General features: G+C 46.2%; 2 protein-coding genes across 5 annotated transcripts; both read right to left on the reverse strand.

Annotated features, from left to right (window-relative positions):
* LOC117827315 lies at positions 1-4,608 on the reverse strand. Its single transcript, XM_034703864.1, has 9 exons — positions 4,425-4,608; positions 4,258-4,321; positions 3,330-3,385; positions 3,219-3,252; positions 3,117-3,142; positions 2,956-3,040; positions 1,418-2,791; positions 1,059-1,098; positions 1-839 (listed from the first exon to the last, which is right to left on the reverse strand). The coding sequence occupies exons 1-9, from the start codon at positions 4,500-4,502 to the stop codon at positions 827-829; spliced, it is 1,770 nt and encodes a 589-aa protein (XP_034559755.1). The 5' UTR covers positions 4,503-4,608; the 3' UTR covers positions 1-826.
* Positions 4,609-5,604: 996 nt separating this feature from the next.
* pfas (phosphoribosylformylglycinamidine synthase) lies at positions 5,605-18,087 on the reverse strand. 4 transcript variants are annotated; one of them, XR_004634496.1, is made up of 28 exons: positions 16,631-16,751; positions 16,409-16,544; positions 16,206-16,311; positions 15,915-16,107; positions 14,426-14,531; positions 14,214-14,354; positions 13,992-14,116; positions 13,766-13,894; positions 13,548-13,685; positions 13,303-13,431; positions 13,153-13,226; positions 12,928-13,084; positions 12,488-12,549; positions 11,643-11,804; positions 11,327-11,563; positions 10,988-11,218; positions 9,784-9,964; positions 9,578-9,661; positions 9,332-9,487; positions 9,114-9,233; positions 8,871-9,016; positions 8,578-8,785; positions 7,385-7,473; positions 7,135-7,249; positions 6,874-7,023; positions 6,650-6,790; positions 5,991-6,465; positions 5,605-5,957 (listed from the first exon to the last, which is right to left on the reverse strand). XR_004634496.1 is itself a non-coding variant. In XM_034706086.1 (28 exons), exons 2-28 carry the CDS (start codon positions 16,749-16,751, stop codon positions 6,155-6,157), a joined length of 3,948 nt encoding a protein of 1,315 aa, XP_034561977.1. In that variant the 5' UTR covers positions 16,752-16,757; positions 17,799-18,087; the 3' UTR covers positions 5,605-6,154. The 4 variants fall into 4 exon arrangements, 3 of the variants coding, with proteins under 3 accessions (XP_034561977.1, XP_034561985.1, XP_034561989.1); XM_034706086.1 differs by adding an exon at positions 17,799-18,087 and having other exon boundaries at positions 5,605-6,465; positions 16,631-16,757; XM_034706094.1 differs by having other exon boundaries at positions 5,605-6,099; positions 6,146-6,465.
* Between the last annotated feature and the right edge of the window lie 889 nt (positions 18,088-18,976).

Here is an 18,976-nt window from a genome sequence, read left to right on the forward strand (position 1 = left end):
TTTCCTGCTTTATATTAATTTTAATTACAAACTTAAAAACTGCAACATGACGCTGTTACATCTTTAATATTACGAACCACAGCATATTCAATCTTAGAGAACATACATGTGGAGTTTTTGTAGTCTCATACATGTAAGAATGTTTCACACTTACAGCGGACTTCCACCAGATCCGTGTCCAGTTCTTCTCCGATCCGCTGTGGTCCGGCTCTGTGCTCTCGTCCCGCTCCATCTGCTCTGTTCAGATTGATGCATCATGCTCTGGCAACCGGCAGAAGTAGAAGTCTTGTGCATCTGATCCGGAGGACTCTGACCTGCTGGATCAGAGACGCAGCCAGAACGCAACGGAGCGGATCCAGAGGAAGTTAACACACTGACTAGAATAGAAACCGATCAGATCCGGTGCTGAGAGGGATCGGAGACAGACTGGACACGGCTCTGATGGAGGTTACTTTGGTAATCAAGGTCCTTCTTCCAGCTTCTGTTTATATCTGACTAGTTTGACAGACTTGGTGTCTCCAGGCTGGAACACCGTCCTTCTATAGATTTGTCTCGGTATGAGTTTCTAACTTTAGTGTCTTTTTGTGGATAAACACCACTCCGGAGGGATTGTCTGACAGAGCTGCACTCTCCGGCCTGTGTGTTGTTCTGTGATTCCGCCTCCTTCAAAACTATTTCAATGTAAGCCAACAGAGTCTCCTGAGTCCTCTGTGTCCTGAGTCAGGTTCATTCATGAATTCAATCACATACAACCCAGTTTGCGTTGGTCGAAAAGAGTCATTAGAGCCGTCTCCACTGAACCGCTCCTTGAGGTCTTCATTCTGGTTCACCACCACTTCCTGCATGTTAGAGAAAAGAGCAAATGGAGTCAGGGATGTGACGAGCAACGGACAGAAAATATAGCAGATAAACAGCCGCCATCATGGGAGACTTTTTCTTCAAGGTCCTCCTGCACCACTTTATTCCTTTCTGAAGGAACGTTCTGTGGAGCAAGCTTGGCATTATAGGACCATGAAAGGTTCTGCACACAGAGCGTCAGAATAAAGTCTCACACTGACCTGGGGGAGCCAGCGGCAGCACTCCTCTCGTATGAACTTCCTGTTGAAATGAAGAATAATCAAATAAACATGATTTAAATTCAAACCTCTTAAAGTTCCAGTGAGGAGGACTGAGTGATTATAAAACAGACTGAGAATCGTAAAGGTCAGAATAAATCTAAAGTTAAAGGGACGCTCAGAGAGAAGCTGCAGGTCGCTGTCAGACGAGGAGACGCTGAGGACATGGAGACAAAGATTCACAGCGAGAGATAAATCTGACTTTAAACAGGAGAGGACGAGATGTGCACAGAGATATAAACAGATAGAAGAGTCGCCTACAGGAGCTTTAATCAGGAGCAGTGTTTAAAGAGGACCCTCACCTGGTCCTGAGGACTCTGCTGCAGGTCTGTGCTGGCTCCAGCTCATCCAGGCGTCCTGATGATGCTCCGCTGCTCGCTGCTGACCGCTGAACCTCTGAAACATGATGTGTTTACCGGGGCTGAGGGAGCAACCGTCATACTGCCGCTCAGTTCCCGAAGCAGACAGACCAGACGGGCAGGACTCCCTGTAGCGTTTGGACCGGAGGCGGCTCTCAGGACTTAACTCTCTGTGGCGTTTCCTCAGGACAGAGCGGTGAGGCGACAAGGCAAGGGCTGCCAGAGAGGAGGAGGTGTGGCCTCTGCTCGCCTCAGAGCTCCGAGCACAGAACCGGCAGGGGAGCCCCATGAAGTAAGAGGACTTGTTCTGGCAGACAAACTTGTGGTAGAGCTTTATAAAGTCCTCGTCCAGCTTCTTTGGGGAGTAGGACTCGGGTCTGGATGCCTGGGAGGAGTCAAAGGACAGGTGACGCCGTCTGTGGCGAGGCTCTGCTGCTGAGGCCGAGCGAGGTGCAAGCTGCTGAAGACGGAAGGACGGACTCCAGTCTTGAGGGCACATGGTCCTCAGGGGCTGAGGGGTTCTTCTCTGAGGGGAGGACAGAGACACGGACTCTGATCTGGACCTGGTGGGCTCTCTGGAGCAGCTCTCAGCAGGGTGCAGTTTTGGGCTCCTGGAGGAGGAGCGAGGGGATTGACTCAGGCTCCTCATCAGCAGGTATTTTGTGGGACTCTGCCTGACCGGGGAGCCGTAGAGGTCCGGTCTCTCTTTAGCGGTCTGTGATGCATACGCTGAGTACCCGTCGGTCTGCAGAGACTGTGCAGCGTTAAAAAGCCTCCTGGCCCTCAGAGACATGTCGGAGGGGGCTTTAGGAGACTGGTATGAAGACCATGAAGGACTGACAGAGTACACAGACGGCTGCTCTCCATGCTGGGACTCATCCAAACACATATCAAAGGTCTGGTTCACGGGGATCTTCTTAGGTTTGAGGATCCTAGAGGGACCAGAGAGGTCCATGACGATTATGGGCCTCCCCCTCACAGGTGACTGCTGCTGCCAGTCCTGCTGATCTGCTCTCTTCACAGGACTCTGAGAGTCCTCCTTGCTGCTCTTCTTCTGTGGGCTGGTCTTGCTCCGGGTGGAGGTGAAGCTGCTGCTGGAGTTGAAGCTTCTGTTGGGCTGCTGCCTCCAGCGGCGGTACCTCCTCAGCACATTGTCAGCCGCCTCGGAGACGGTGTGCCGTTGCACCGCGCGCCCTATCCGGCTGATCATGCTCGGGTAGAGCTCTGCCAAGGAGTCGTTGCTCCTCAGGGTCATCTCCAGCTCCTGGTCCAGGTCCTCAGGCTGCAGCTCGGCCTCAGAAACGCCTGAAGCCTCACCTGAAACAGACAGCAGACAGAAGTTCCTCCTCTGTTTCTAAATTGAACAGTGTGTGTTTTCTCTTTACTTACAGTCACTCTGCACAGAGAGGTGTGTGTGTTTTCTCTTTACTTACAGTCACTCTGCACAGAGAGGTGTGTGTGTGTGTTTTCTCTTTACTTACAGTCACTCTGCACAGAGACAAGTGTGTTGGAAAAGCTGGAAACACAGCTTTCATCAGCTCCGCTGCTCTGCTGCATGAAGTCCAGCTGTTAGAGATAAAGTTACTTTAAGAGATCATCGACACTCAGACCAAGACTGTTAAAGAAAGAACTGATCCTGTACCTGAGAGTCTCCTGAGATGTCTTGCACTGTGGGGGAGAAATAATGAAACAGATCAATACATCAATAAATCAGTTTATCATCAGTATCAGAAGCTTCTCTCACCGCTCATGGACTCGTCTCTCGTTTCTTTCAGTCTCTGAGGAGAGAGAACGTGTTATTAGATATTAAATATGTATTTGTGTTTCTGCAGATAATATTCATACAGACTCTGACCTGAGACTCCAACTCGTCCAGCTCTACTTTGGTCTTCCTCATGTATCGTTCAAAATCTTCATTATGCAGAGAGAGAGAACAGAAGACAGCCAATGAGATCACTTCACATCACACACGGTTACTCTCGTTCTATTTTCTATTTGTAAATATTAAGTGTTAATATACCATGATGTCTATTTTGATCTAAATTTAATATTTATTTTACTACAATAAAAAATGAACTCTTGAAATCTCAAACTTGAATCATACCGACCAAAAGGTTGAGCTGCACAGATTGAGGAAATGATAAAAGTTCTCTTGTTGAAAATAACAATAAAGCAGAGAGCTGACTTTGATGGGATTTAACAGCAGTCCTATTTTTTTTATCAGAACTCTGAGATCAAAGACAGAACTGTTCTAGAATTCTGAGATCAAAGACAGAACTGTTCTAGAATTCTGAGGTCGAAGACAGAACTGTTCTAGAACTCTGAGATCAAAGACAGAACTGTTCTAGAACTCTGAGATCAAAGACAGAACTGTTCCAGAATTCTCAGATCAAAGTCAGAACTGTTCTATAATTCTGTCTTTGATCTCAAAATTCTAGAACAGTTCTGTCTTCGATCTCAGAGTTCTAGAACAGTTCTGTCTTTCATCTCAGAGTTCTAGAACAGTTCTGTCTTTGATCTCAGAGTTCTAGAACCCCTGTGGAACGTATGAGTTATCCTCTGATGTGTTTGGCTTGTTGATGTATATTAGACACTCTTTCATCAGGTGTGTGTGTTTCACGTTGATTTAAAGTAGTTGTGTGTTTTATTTGGGGGAATATAAATGTGTTCTCTTTGATAAATATTGTCCTCCTGCTCTGATAGTGTTAAATATAATACAGTTAGGTGTAGCAGCAGCTTTTAAGCCTCTACATTCACCTCACAGCAGCTCTGTGGTGTCGTACCTTTATCTTTGATGGTGCAGAGGTCCACCTCTCTACCCTGGTCGGGGTTTGGGATCTTTGAGTACTGTTGGAGAAAACTGCAGAAGTCAATAACCTCTAGTATTAAAGTTTCAGCTAACGATGCTAGCTGCTTCACTTCGTGCTAACAGTCACTAATGTCAACCCACCTTCTCTATGATCCGATCCAGAGACCTTTTGTAGATCAGGCCGTTTTCTGACAGTTGTTTCTGAAATAACTCGTCCATGTTTCAGCCTGTTGACGTTTCTGTAACCTCCAACAGCTAGCTCGATCTCACTGAAGTAAAAGCAGTAAAAGGCGCTCTAACGTTCAATCTCACGGAGGCAGCTGATTGGTCAGGACCCGCGTGCTGCCTTCAGGGACAATCGTCTTAGAATCGTCTTAGAATTGTTCATTTGGAAGATAAAATAAAATAAAAAAAATATTTAACCAAAAGTTCTTAAGTTTGAGTTTATGATTTTAGAGTAGCACGTGTGTGTGTGTGTGTGTCAATTATCAATTGGGAGGCAAACATTTCAGGCAAACATGCCACAACAATGCTCACTGGATGGCTGATAAAGCACTTAATCAAGCCCGTTACACAAAATGACCCTGCTATTTCATTCCGACTATTCACCATAAGAGTCCGGCCTTGGGGTCTGGGTCTTTGCAGTCATTATACTGTTGTTTTAAGCCGAGATATATAGACAGATTTGCCGATGGGAACATGAACGAGTATGACAGAAGCATATGAAGCAGCCAAAAAATTTGTGTTTTCTGACGTCATGTCAACGTGACAAACAGTGGACTGGTGGATGTAGTGTGCACGTGCTTTGTTGTAAATAAACCTGGTTCCTCTGTAATAATCATTAAATAGAGATAAACTCAGATATTAACTGCTTTTCTTTTAGTTAGAATGCGCACTAACTGTGTATGGCTGGGCTGTCCCTGAACGTCTCATCAGCATGCTTTTATTATTTATTTATTTATATTTTCGGTATTTATCTGATCTTATTTTATTGATTTTATTGTAATGATTTTATATTTATGCTAGAACACCGTCCTTCTTCTGGTTGTGTTAATCATTGTCAAGGTGTGAGCATCTAACTTTAGTGTCGTCTTTGGGGAGGAACACCCCGACAGATAGATTGTCTGATAGAACTGAACTCTCCTGCCTGTGTATTCTTCGGTCATTTCTCCTCCATCAAGTCTATATTAGTTATTTCAATGTAAGCTATCAGTCTCCTGAGTCAGGTTTATTCATGAAGCTTATAGCAGTCTGAGCCTATAGCAGCATAACTAAGAGCTGGTCCAAACCTGTATCATTTAATTATCAAAAAACACCCAGAACACTTTTATTATTTTTATTTATACAACAGTAAAACTACGACTATACTACAGACAGTATCGCAGTACATACAGTCAGTGACAGTAGATATGCATGACAGGAGTAATCAAGTGTTCACACAAGCCAGTAACGGAAACATGAACGCACACACTCTCATGCTGCGTTCAAACACACACACAAAACAGCTGAAAACTACATTTCTGGGAGGATGTGTGAAAGCAAACTGCAGTAAAGGCGAGCTGTGAGAGCGCAGAAAGAGGTGATGATGTTTAAATCATGTGATCAGTGTGAGGCTATGAGAGCGAGATGTAACAGGATGATTTAAAACACCTGAAGCTGAAGAAAGAGCATCACCTTAAAAGGAAGAAATGTAAAAAATATCATCACAGTGAAAGCCTCTCTGCCGCCTCATCCTCTATAGTGTTGGAAACTCTCAGGGAAGAGATACAGACACTTTCTAGAAATATTCAGGTGTGTGTGTGTGTGTGTGTGTGTGTGTGTGTGTGTGTGTGTGTGTGTGTGTGTGTGTGTGTGTGTGTGTGCTCAAGGCTTCACTGCGTGTTTCTGCACCATTCAGCAGCGTTTTCAAACATGCGTAACCACGGTGAAGGTGTGAGGGACCCTCTGAGGGTGCTGGGGGCCCAGGGCCACTGCCAGCTAAGGGTGCAGCGCTCCGGGTGAGGCATCATGGCCAGGTGTCTCCCGTCTTGAGAGCAGAGCCCAGCCACGCCCCCCGCAGAGCCGTTAGGGTTCAGAGGGTACTCCTCCGTGGGATTACCCTGGTCATCCAGGAAACGGAGAGGGGCAAGCCCACCTGAGAGGATCCTTTCCTGAACCTGGGGGGATCGGAACTGCATCATACCTGTGTGGACAGAACATCAATATGACATGAGGAGGGCACACCTGTCAGGAATCATTCAGTCACCTGTCTGGGCTCAGGTGGGATTGAATTACTCGTCACCTGCCAGGTGTTAGCAGTCATCTCTCCGAGCTCAGGTGTACTTAGGTCACCTCTCTGGGCTCAGGTGTGACTCTAGAGGACTCACCTTCTCCGTGTGCGACCCACACTCCCAGAGCCGAGCCCTGCATGCCTCTGAGCCAGACCGATGGGGACTCCTGGATACCTACACTCACGAACCTGGACTCGAACCTCCCGGACTGGTTGTGGGTCAGGACCACGTCACCCCCTGAGGACCAATCAAAGAGCGGTTTTAAACTAAGCAGTCACACCTTTCGTCATCACCTCAGTGCTGCTGTTCCTTCCTCTCACCTGCTCCCTCCTGCTCCTCGCCCACCCAGCCAATCAGAGCGAGCAGCTGGCAGCCGTTACACACGCCCAGACTCAGAGTGTCGCTACGACGGCGGAAGGCTTCAAACTCTGCCTTCGCTTTGCCGTTAAAGGTGACAGACGCCGCCCAACCTGATGGAGACGAGGAGAGTGACACACCAACATTTATCAGAATATGTAACTGTGTGTGTGTGTGTAAAGTGTGTGTAAAGTGTGTGAAAGTGTGTGTGCAGGTGTGTTTACCTTTAGCAGATCCGAGCACGTCTGCGTAGCTGAATCCTCCGACAAACACGACAGCTCTGAAGGAGTCCAGAGTTACAAAACCAGAACAGAGATCCTGCATGGTGACATCCCACACCTGCACGCACACACACACACACACACACACACACACACACACACACACACACACAGTCTTGTATAAACACACAGCTGCACACAGCTCAATTAATCTAAGCCAAGCTACTACAACTAATATTAACAGTTAGTGAACCTGGAAGCCGGCCATGTGCAGAGACACACTCATCTCTCGGTCTCCGTTACTTCCCTCCTCTCTGATCACGGCGACAGAAGGACGAGCGGCTGCAAAATAAACCACACAAGTTATAAAAACAAAAACATTGAACTGATCCTCAGCTCAGATATCTGCAGCTGGACTCTTCAGAGTACGGTGGCCCTGAAGGTCAAACTACACAAACAAAAAAAAGTCTTAAAAGCTGCAGTAAAGAACTTTGGTTTGTGTTGGATTTGGCGCCCCCCTGTGGACAGAGATATACAGTTGTCAGATTAAAAAGAACAAATAAAAAAATTTCTGTCTTGTTCCTGATAGTCCCGTTTACTGTTATTTATCATTTTACTTCAGTTATTCAAAACCAGTTAAATCTCCCTACTGCGGCTTTAAACACAAACACTTCATCAAACTGAAGAACCTACAAATCTACAAAACACAAAAGTTTAAAGAAAATATTTTTTTTTTGTATTTGTTAAAAGTTTTTGTGTTTTATAAATTCTTTTGACATTTAGTAAAAATGTTTTTGGAGTTCAGTCCATTTTCTTGGTCATGAAAAGTTGTGCAGTTGTTCTTCAGGGCCATCGTACCAGAGAGAGCTGAACAGAAGCTAAATATCTTAGTTTTTAAATGTGTCAGAGGAGGTTCGACTGTGACAGGAACATTTAGAGCTTTTGTTTTTAATGTTTTGAAATAATTTATCATAAATCTGTGAGAAATTTTGGCAGCTTTTCAGATTTAGCCTTTAGACAAACATGCCAGTTAGTTGAAGTCACGTTTGAGTCTTTTTCCCTGTTAAAGTTGAAGCATAGTTTTAGTAAAGGAAAACTGAAAACATTTTAGTTTTAGTCAAAACGTTTTCCCTTTTTAAACACACAATACAAAGACTGTATTGCACTTTTACGACGGTCCTTGAATGCAACTGCATTGACAGGCGACCTGACAGAGTCGGTTCAAGACATTGAGAGGTCTCACTGAGCATGCTCTCTAATGTAGCACCAAACTGGAATAAATTGAGCTCTCATCGTCTTGTCTTCGTCATGTTAATAACTCGATAATAGATGAACATTTATCGTCATACTTTGTTGTTGAAATAAACTCTGATTCAAAGTCCTCGGTTCACGCTGCTCAGGTTCAGTCAAATAAAGATTCTCCATCTTTAAACAATCTGTTCGTACTCAGCTTGCTGACGCTGGGCTTCTCTGAGGGGTCAAAGGTCAGTTTGAAGAAGGGCTGAGTTCTCTTGGCTAGCCCATCCTCTTCCTGTCGCACACAAGTCTCATCGGCCTGAAGCCGCTCCAGCTGGAAACTTGTCTCCTCCCATAATCCTCGGAGCTCAGGTAGAGACGCTCGCAGCACTTCCTGTCCGTCTACACGCACTCTGACCTACAACAAGAGAGACAACCGTCACCGTCACAACACCTGAGAACACCTGAGACACCTGAGGTCCAACTTCAGGTTCTCGTCTCACCTCAGAGTCCGGTCCAAAGCCGAAGGTTCTGCCGACACGTCGACACTGAAGACCGCCGTCTTTGAATCTCTGACAGACGGTCTGAATGTGACGATGAGAGACCTCCAGAACCAGACCGAGCTCCTCGCTGAACAGCAGCTGCATCACTGCATACACACACACACACACACACACATATATATATATGAACACACACACACTGTCAGAGTTCCTCCATCAGGTGTGTCTTACAGAGAAACTCACCTTCAGCTCCGTCTGACGTCACCTCCACATCGATCCCTCGGTTTCCAGCAAACGCCATCTCCAGCAAACAGGAAATGAGTCCTCCATCGCTGATGTCATGTCCTGCACTCAGAAGACGATCTGACAGAAGAAAAGAAACTCTTAACTTTAGAGATGCTGTACTACATTATTCATCCAGCAGGGGGCAGCGTGCACACAGTCTACAGTTAGAGACTGACCCTGGATCAGCGTTTGCGTGATGTTGAAACACGAGGTCAGAAGTTCAGGCTGATCCAGATCAGGAGAGACGTCCCCCAGCTGACTGAAGCACTGAGCCAGAGCAGAACCCCCCAACCGGGCCAGACCAGGACTGAGAGGGACCCACAGCAACTCGCCTAGGACAGGAGAGAGGAGACAGGAGACAAGTTCAGGAGACATTGGGCACAAGAGAGGGGACACGAGTTATGAAATCATACGAGTAAAACCTTCTCCGTCGGGGTCCTCGAGGTCGGGGGTCACCGTGGCTGTGATGTCAGGACAAACGGCGTACGCAGAAATCACCAGAGCACCTGAAAAACAAGGAGGACAGGTTTACCAGACAGACAGACAGACAGACAAACAGACAGACAGACAGACAGACAGACAGACAGACAGACAGACAGACAGACAGACAGACCGGTCGGTCCTGTACCTGGAGCTTTAACCGTCTCTCTGCCAACGCGCGCTGCCATACTCAGAGAGTCTTTGCCGCCGTCGATGGCCACGCCCAGCTGACCCATGACATCACACATGGCTCTGCAGGCGTCCCAAAGACACGCCCCCTCACCTGGAAGCTTCGCCGCCCACATCCAGTTCCCGCTGCACTTCACATCCTGAAACACGGAACCGCAGAGTCCTGATCCTGGACTATGATCCATCCTGAATACCTGACTGGGTTTGTTCTAAAAACCTGGTCTGATGTTGTTGAGCTTATTCTGGACCTGTATTTATACTGAAGCTAGTCCCAGATTTGATCCTACATGGGACATCATCATCTAGATCTAGCTTAAATCCCGGACCTGAATCTCGCCTGGACTCCAAACCTGATATATCTAAAACCTGGATCTGGAATTTTTCTGGATCCTGGATCAGTATCTATCCTAAAACCAACATCTAGATTTCTCTCAACTCCCTGACTTCGACTAATCCCAAATCCTGTCCCTGGTGTTGACGTTGGAGTGAATCCTGAATTTAATCTGTGCCTAGTTCCAGGACCTTGATTTCTCTTGTTCTTAATTCCGGTCCGGATTTAGACTGGATCTCTGACCTGTACCAATGATGAACATTGATCCATATCCCTAAAACGTTGATCTGGAGTAACTCAGGATCCTTGATCTAAATCTCACCAGAATCCTGAATTAATCCTGAATCCTAAACCTCGATTAGGCCTGGATTCCTCACCTAGATGTGTTCTGAATCCAAGACCTGGACTTAAATCTTGAGTTTCATTGAATTCTTGACCTAGATTTATCCTGAATCCTGGACCTGAATTAACCCTTAATCCCCTTCATTTATTCTGAAACCTGAGCCTGGATTTCTTGTTAATCCTGGACCTGGATTTAGCACAGTTTTGGAACTGGATTAATGCTGAATCTGGGATCTTAATCTTTTCTGAATCCAGGTCCAGGATTTCTCATGACTCCTTGACCTTTTTTCATCTTGAATCCTGGTCGAGAATTTACCCTTATCGTGGTGGTTCTGGTCTAACCTGATCTGGTCTCTGCAGGTTCTTTGTTTATAGCAGACATTAAGTTTGGTCTGTCTGAACCCGGTCTTTGTTCAGGGAGTCTGAAGATAACTTAGTTTGAATAAATACAAGTTTAAGTTTCTGGATCTTAATAATCTTCATCCCTCACCTTCAGAGCCGTGACTCTGGCGAACACCAGGTTGGTCAGAGCCTCGCCCACCGCCATGCGAGCCCCCGCTGCAGGACTCACAAGGCCTTTGATTGGCTGCTCCCCGATGGCCGTCGCTGCCCCCTCCAGGCTGAACGGTGACAGAGCAACAACGGCAACATCAGCTAACGGGGTGTGGAGAGGGCCCACGCACTGCTGCTGGGCAACCAGACCTGTCACAGACCGGTCCACCTGACAGAAGGGAGTTAAGGTGTTGATGGTCAGGCAAGGTCTGCAGAGAAGTACTACTGGACTACAGTGATCACAAGGGCTACAAGGACTTCAGAGACTACAACTCACCTTGTTGGTCAGGTAGCGTTTGGATGCCACAGCCGGCAGACGTAGGACTCTTTCCAGAGCGTCCCTGACCGTCAAGCCAGCAGGAAGAACCAGCGGCTGAAGGGTCGGGGTCAGACGTTGCATCTTAAACTCCTTCTGCGGCATCTTCCCCAAAACCCACTCCAGCTGCAGGTCTACAGGACAGCGCCCCCTGTCTGCTCCGTCATCACCGCCCCTCTCGTCATCCAGGAGCACGATCTGAGGGAGAAACCGGACTATGATGAGTAAACATGAACTCTATGTCAGAGAGAATCCACAGACCGGGTCCAGGGTCTACCTTTCCGTCTCCACTGATGTTTCCCACAAAGTCCACGGGACACTTCTCTCTCTGACAGACGCGCTCCAGGAAGGACCGGTCTGATGGGCGGAGCAACAGAGCGTTACTCTCCTGATACTCCGCCCCCCACAGCTCCAGCACGCTCAGGGTGGGGTCCCCTTTCTGACGACAGAGGAGAAGAAAACGGACAGAAAAATCAGTGATTGTAAATATAGATGGACGAGGGGTCTTCAGATCGTCTCGCTGTAAAAAAAGTGAAGCCAAAATACCCTCTTGACAGGTGCCAGCATTTTGTGCATGTGTAGTTAGAGTCTGTGCCCTTCGTCTAACCCAAACCCATGTTTAATGTAACAAGAAAGCGTCATCACTCCCTCAGGTGAGTCCAGTTCTCACCGTCCCTCCTCTACTCTGATAATCTGCTGCACACAGCGCTGCAGGAGTCTCATTGGTCAACACAGCTGTCAATCGTGGCCTTAATATGGAGGAGGGTTTGGGCTACTGACTATTTTTAAGTCTTACCTTTTTTCTCAGAATTCTGTCTTCAAGATCAGAGACAACATTCTAGAATTCTGTCCTTAAGATCAAAGACAACATTCTAGAATTCTGTCCTTAAGATCAAAGACAACATTCTAGAATTCTGTCCTTAAGATCAAAGACAACATTCTGGAATTCTGTCTTCTGATTTTAACATGATTTAACATGGAGGAGGCGGGGCTTATGACCTATATTGCAGAAAGTCAGCAGGGGGAGCTCTACATGTTTTGGCTTCACTTTTAATGAATAAATAAAGTGACAGAAAAAAGGAAAGAAGACACCGGAGGCAGAAAATGACGATCTATGATTACCTTAAATTTGCTGCAGTAAATAACAGCTCCTGCAGGCTCACTCAGCTCCTTCAGCACATTACCTGAACACAACGACATATCGACATATTCATATTTATAATAAAGCAGTCAGCAGTAACCAAAATGTAACTGTAACCATCATCTTAAAATCAGCATCATAACTCTGCCTCTCTTTATGAAAAACTCTGCCTACTTTAGAGTTCTTTTGTTCTGGATGATAACAGTGTCTCTCCAGCTTTCATCTCTCTGCTGCTGAGGTTGTGAGTGACAGCTGGCCTCAGTCGTCATGATAAGTAAACTAGCTTTACAAACAAGTGGCGCCCTCTACTGTTGAGAATTAATACTGACATTTAAAAGTATAGACCCTGAATTTACTTGAATGTACTCATATTCAGCTCAGCTCGGTGAACTGACTCTGATTATCTGAGCTATGTGTGTACCGTTTCCTCCCGCCCCCTGGTCATGGATGCTGCAGATCGGGTTCCCGCCGCTGCGTTCCAGACAAGCCCTGAGAGCCCGATTCATCTTCTGCTCCATCTCAGCGTCTCCTCTCTGCACCGCCCCGAGGTCTCTGTCGCTCGAGTTGTCTCCCTGAACCTGCAGGACAAAAAGTGTTAAAACACCGACCTGTTCACCGGCTCCCATCTCACCTCAGAGACACACACCTGCACGGAGGACGCCGCCCCTCCTCCGACGCCGATCCTGTACACCGGCCCTCCAATCTTCACCACCTCCATACCTGATGGAAGAGCAGAGTCATTGATCTGTGTGATGAAACAGCCTCAGTGTCGATTAAATCACGTCACATTAGTTACCGATCTCCGGCTCTTCTTTCTTTATGTGAGCGTCTTCGATGGAACCGAGACCGCCGCTGAACATGATCGGTTTGATCCACTCACGCCGCTCCCCGTTAGCCAGCCGCATGCCGAAAGAACGAGCAAAACCTGCAGGAGGGAATCGCATCTTCATCAATCAATCAATCGTCTGTATCAGTAGCCTGCTTCAAATAAAGGCCTGGTAGCTAGCAGGTAAATCCCAGCATGCACATGTGTGCTCCTACCTGACAGGACGGGCTCTCCAAACTTGTTGCCGTAGTCGGAGGCTCCATTACTGGCCTCGATGGCCACCTGCAGAGGGGGGGCAAAGGTTGGGGGGTAATCCCAGCCGTCTCCTTTAGACTCCCAGGGCAGGACATAACCTGCAGAGGTGACTCGTCACTGATACTGTTTTTAAATCTGGACCAAACATCAGGTGAGGAGGAGGAATTTGATTTCACACCTGGAACATGCAGGTTCCCAAAGCAGTATCCGGCTGTTCCAGCGATGACGTGTCCCCCCTGCCCGGCACTCTGCACATCTCTGATACGACCTCCCGTCCCCGTGGTCGCTCCACTGAACGGGGCCACACCTGCAGGTCAGAAATCAGAGGTCAGAGGGACGACATGATGTGTGTGTGTGTGTGTGTGTGTGTGTGTGTGTGTGTGTGTGTGTGTGTCCATCCTGACCTGTGGGGAAGTTGTGTGTCTCTGCAGTGAAGATGACGTGTCTCAGAGAGGACCGAGTCTCATACGGACTCGCTCGAGACGGATCCTCGGGATAAACACACTCCAGCTCCACTCCTTTGATCCCACTACACGATACAATACACAATAATGAACAAAACAACACAAAAATACACACATTTTGCACACAGATTAACACACACACACACACACACACACACACACCTGCTGTTGTCACTGAACTTGATGACATTGTTCTGGTTGCTGTGTTTCTGTGTTGCCATGATGAGGCTGAACAGCGTCTCCTGTTGCTCCGCCCCGTCCACCTCCATCCTCCCTCTGAAGAACCAGTGACGACTGTGCTCGCTGTGACACACACACACACACACGTTAGAGGAGAAGAAACACACATGATCCTCGTGACTTCACACACATACCTGTTGGACTGGGCCAGGTCGAAGCACTCCACACTGGTCGGGTTCCTCTGGATCTTCTGGAACATGGAGGTGTAGAAGTCCAGATCCCAGGAGTCAAAGGCTAGACCTGGATACACAACGGCGTCATTATACAAAACAACTACACACAATAGACACAACAACAAACACCAAACACAGAGAGGTGTTTAAGCCGGGAGTCACTGTAAACTAGCTAACTCATGCAGAGTGGCTCTTTATCCTCTAATTGGAAACAGGAGCTTCACTGTTTGTGCATCATCATCACTTTATAAACAAACACAGGAGAACACACCTGACAGACTACATCACAGGCATACAATACCCACAAGGCATCATTCTTAAAGGGCCGGTAACACTTCAGACAGAGCAGACAGACAGGAGCAAGATCCTGAATGCTTTTTTAATCTTATAATCACAAACTTTAGATTCACACAGAAGAAGAAGAAGAAGAAGAAGAAGAAGAAGAAGAAGAAGAAGAAGAAGAAGAAGAAGAAGAAGAAGAAGAAGAAGAAGAAGAAGAAGAAGAAGAAGAAGAAGAAGAAGAAGAAGAAGAAGAAGAAGAAGAAGAAGAAGAAGAGCACACACACACACACACACACACACACATGCATGTGTGAGAAAAGTAGCAGCATCACTTCTGTCCTGTGACTTCAATCAGTTTTAATGACATGCATCCTGTGACATCATGAAATGTCAGGTGACCAATTACCTTTGAAGGAGTGAGCTCACAGTCAAAGGCTGAAGAGAGGAAGAGGAGAAGAGAGGGAATAAAGAAGTAGAAAGGAAAAGAGGAGGCTGAGAAGAGGAGAAGAAACAGATGGAAAGAATGAGAGACAGGGTGAGAGAGAGAGGGACAGAAAAAGGAGAAAGAAGAGGGGAGGAAGAGGTAAACAAGATGAAGAGGGGAAGACAGAAAGAGGAGAACGAGGAGAGGTAGGGGAAGAAGGAGAACAGAGAGAAAGAGCAGGAGTGAGAGAAAAGAGAGAGAGAGTGGGATAGGGAAAACAGAGAAGAAAGGAGAAAGAGGAGGGGAGGAAGAGGAGGAGAGAGAAGAGGGGGGGAGAGAAGAAGGGAAGAAGAGGAGGAGAGAGAGTAGAAGGGAGAGAGACTAGAAGGGAAAAAGAGGAGGAGAGAGAGTAGAAGGGAAGAAGAGGAGGAGGAAGAGGAGGAGAGAGAGTAGAGGGGAGGAAGAGGAGGAGAGAGAGGAGAGGGGAGGAGGAGAGAGAGTAGAGGGGAGGAAGAGGAGGAGAGAGAAGAGGGGGAGGAAGAGGAGGAGAGAGAGAAGAGGGGAGGAAGAGGAGGAGAGAGAGTAGAGGGGAGGAAGAGGAGGAGAGAGAGAAGAGGGGGGGAAGAGGAGGAGAGAGATGAAAGAGAACAGAGAGAGAGAGAAATAAAGACAGGGAGGAAGAGGAGGGTTAGCGTGAACCATCAGAGAGACGTGAAGGATGAAGAGTGAGTTTCAAACTCTCACCGAGTTCATCGTTCACCGCCTCGAGCGCTGCTCGGCCCCGCCCCACCACGTCCACCTCGAACACCGGCTGAGGTTTGGTTTCCACGGCGAAGGAGGTTATGGGATGTTTGTAGATACACTCCGTCATGTTGTCATGGAGACAGTCAGTCAGCTGTTTCATGACGTCATCGCTCAAACTCGCTCCGTCCTCTGACTGCAAACACACACATCGCCCAATCAGTGTGTTTGTTTATAAATCTGTGTGTGTGTGCGTGTGTGTCGGTGTGTGTGCGTGTGTGTGTGTGTGTGTACCTTGATGAGGAACCTGCGGGACAGTTCGACCCGTGTGATGTCACAGAGGCCAACGCTGTGACAGATGGAGACGGTGTTTGTGGACCAGGCGGTCGAGAAGTTCAACCTGAGCGTTAAAAACAAAGAGACCGTTTTTCTTCTTCTGTGGTATTTAATCCGACCAATCAAACGTTAGTGAGTCAGGTCAGCAGACTTTGATGTACCTGGGTCCGATCTCCACCACAGTCCCACCCTGACCCTCCGTCAGCTGTGGCTCCTCAGACAGAGGCTCGTCCTGCAGGGGGCGCCGCAACAACCAGAGCAGGACCTGCTTCTGTTCAGGACTCAGACTGTCACAGCCTGCAGACCAATAACAGACCAATAACAGATCAATAACAGAACCTATCAATGCAATTAATAATGACATGATGACATCACTCACTCACCTGTCAGCTCCACATTGTAGCACAGCTCAGAGATGATTGACAGCTGGGGGTGGAGCTTAGCTGCCCTCTGTAAGCCCCGCCCCCTCACAGCCTCAGGACTGTAGAACCTGATGATAGCCATGACTGACTGAGAGACAGATCAATACGATCAATAACAGAACTTTATCATGATCAGCTTTAGACATCAATCAATGAGAAGTATTGATCGTTTACATTAGAGGTCAGTACAGGTGATCAATGACAGAAACAAACCCGACCTTTGTCAGCTGATACTGACACCAATCAATAACCTGTCAATACTCTCAGCGGCACGTCAGTGATGATTACACAGATGAAAAAGATACTTCAATCTGATTGGTCAGTAACAGAACTTTAAAGTCTGTTATTTCTGAGTAACAGACTGCTGTCATGGAAACACAGCTGATCAGGAAGACATGAAAACTACAAAACAAAAGCACAAGAAATAAACAGAAAAACAGTCAAATAACTTTCATAATAAAAATTTAAAATGTGTATCAGAGTTTAATGTTTATGGATCTGTCTCTATAAAAACTTTTTAAAAGCTTAAAAACTTTTTAAAAGCTTAAAATCTGTTAGAATCAAAACACTGTTTTGAGATTTTAAATAACTACCAGAGTTTGACATCTGTATGAATATAAAATCTAAAGTAACATAATAAAGAGAGAAGCTTCTGAAGGATGATCACATCTCTTTAAAAAGACCTTCTGGTGTGTGTTTTTGACACACTTTGACACACATTCATGCACACACAAATATAAACACACACAAATATAAACACACACAGTGTGCTGATAATCAGTTCATTGATTGTGTGCATGCTGCAGGTCACACACTGCAGGTCAGGAGCTTTCTGTTAGACATAAACCACACACACACACACACACGCACGCACGCACCACACACACACACACACACACACACACACACACACACACACACACACACACACACACACACACACACACACACCACACACACACACACACACCTTAAAGCACCCTTGCAGCAGTATAAAGATGCTTCTGGTCTCTTTGGTTCACGCGCTCTCTCAGCTAACTTTAGCTTTAATGTTTCTTGTTAAAATGCTAACTTGTTAGCAGTTAGCAGAGTTAGCAGAAGTGAAGTTAGCATCGTTAGCTTGACTTACGGTTCAGTCTGAAGCTTCAGAGTTAGACCAGGAGAAGTTTAGACCCGCAGCGGAGTGTTTGAGCTCCTTCTGGACTCACCGGAGGTCTGAACTGTGGGGAGGACAGCACGGACCTGTACACACACACGTGGGAGTCCCTGCACTATGTGCGCATGCGCAGGGATACATTCATTCATCGTATCATTAACTTGAAAAGGATTGGAGACATGCTGCAGCGTGCTGACAGGATATACAGCAGAACAGCATTGTGACTGTCAACAGAATACAGGCTCAGTAACTGTTTAAAGACTATGTGTGGGGTAGATTCAAAATATATATTTATGAAATTAAACCAAGCAAAAATGTATGATTGGTAAAGAAAATACCACTTCTTTATATTTGATCTCATATTTATGTTAACTTAATACTTCTAAATTAAAGTTTGTACCAAACATATGTACAGTATATACTGTGTTTACACATTTAAATTATACTTTAAGCCGTATTCTTCATGTATATGTATCTAAACTACCTGGACTACTTGCACATCTCTGGTTGCAAATGTGTTTTTTAGTTGACTTAAGTGTTTTTAACTTTAAATATTTTACTTTTGGCTTTAAAGGAATGTGACAACTCTAATTAAGAGATCAGGTGACTGATCCTTAAGGCAGCATGGAGAGGAGGAACAGCATGTGGACCCTCATGATGTTAATATAACGGCACATAATTATATTAAAATGAACTGATGATAATAATTGTTTAAGGAAAAGTTTGATAGTTCGTTCCATAACTGACAAGAAACAGCAAAATGTAAATATTAAAACACACCAAAACCTCTATATGGTTGTTAGATATGTGTGTGTGTGCACGATGTGCAGACTTCTGAGGATCCTTCAGAGGAGTGTGTAAGATATTAAGGATGTGCAGGATGTGATGTACAACCTGTAAAGATATCTAGGACATGTTTATACCTCTCCTTCTGCAAAACCTCTCTACCTTTGGGTACAAATAAAGTAAACTTAACATGAATGTACGAAACGTAGGACATGTAAAATATCTCTACATTGATCTTTATTTATATAGCACCACATCCCAACAAACGTTCTCCTCAGACTCTTTCCAAACAGAGCAGGTCTAGACCATACTCTATGTTCTATCATTAACAAAGACCCAACATCAAGACTGGATAAGATCCAGTC

Source organism: Notolabrus celidotus, chromosome 2, assembly GCF_009762535.1.
Source record: "Notolabrus celidotus isolate fNotCel1 chromosome 2, fNotCel1.pri, whole genome shotgun sequence".
NCBI lineage: Eukaryota > Metazoa > Chordata > Actinopteri > Labriformes > Labridae > Notolabrus > Notolabrus celidotus.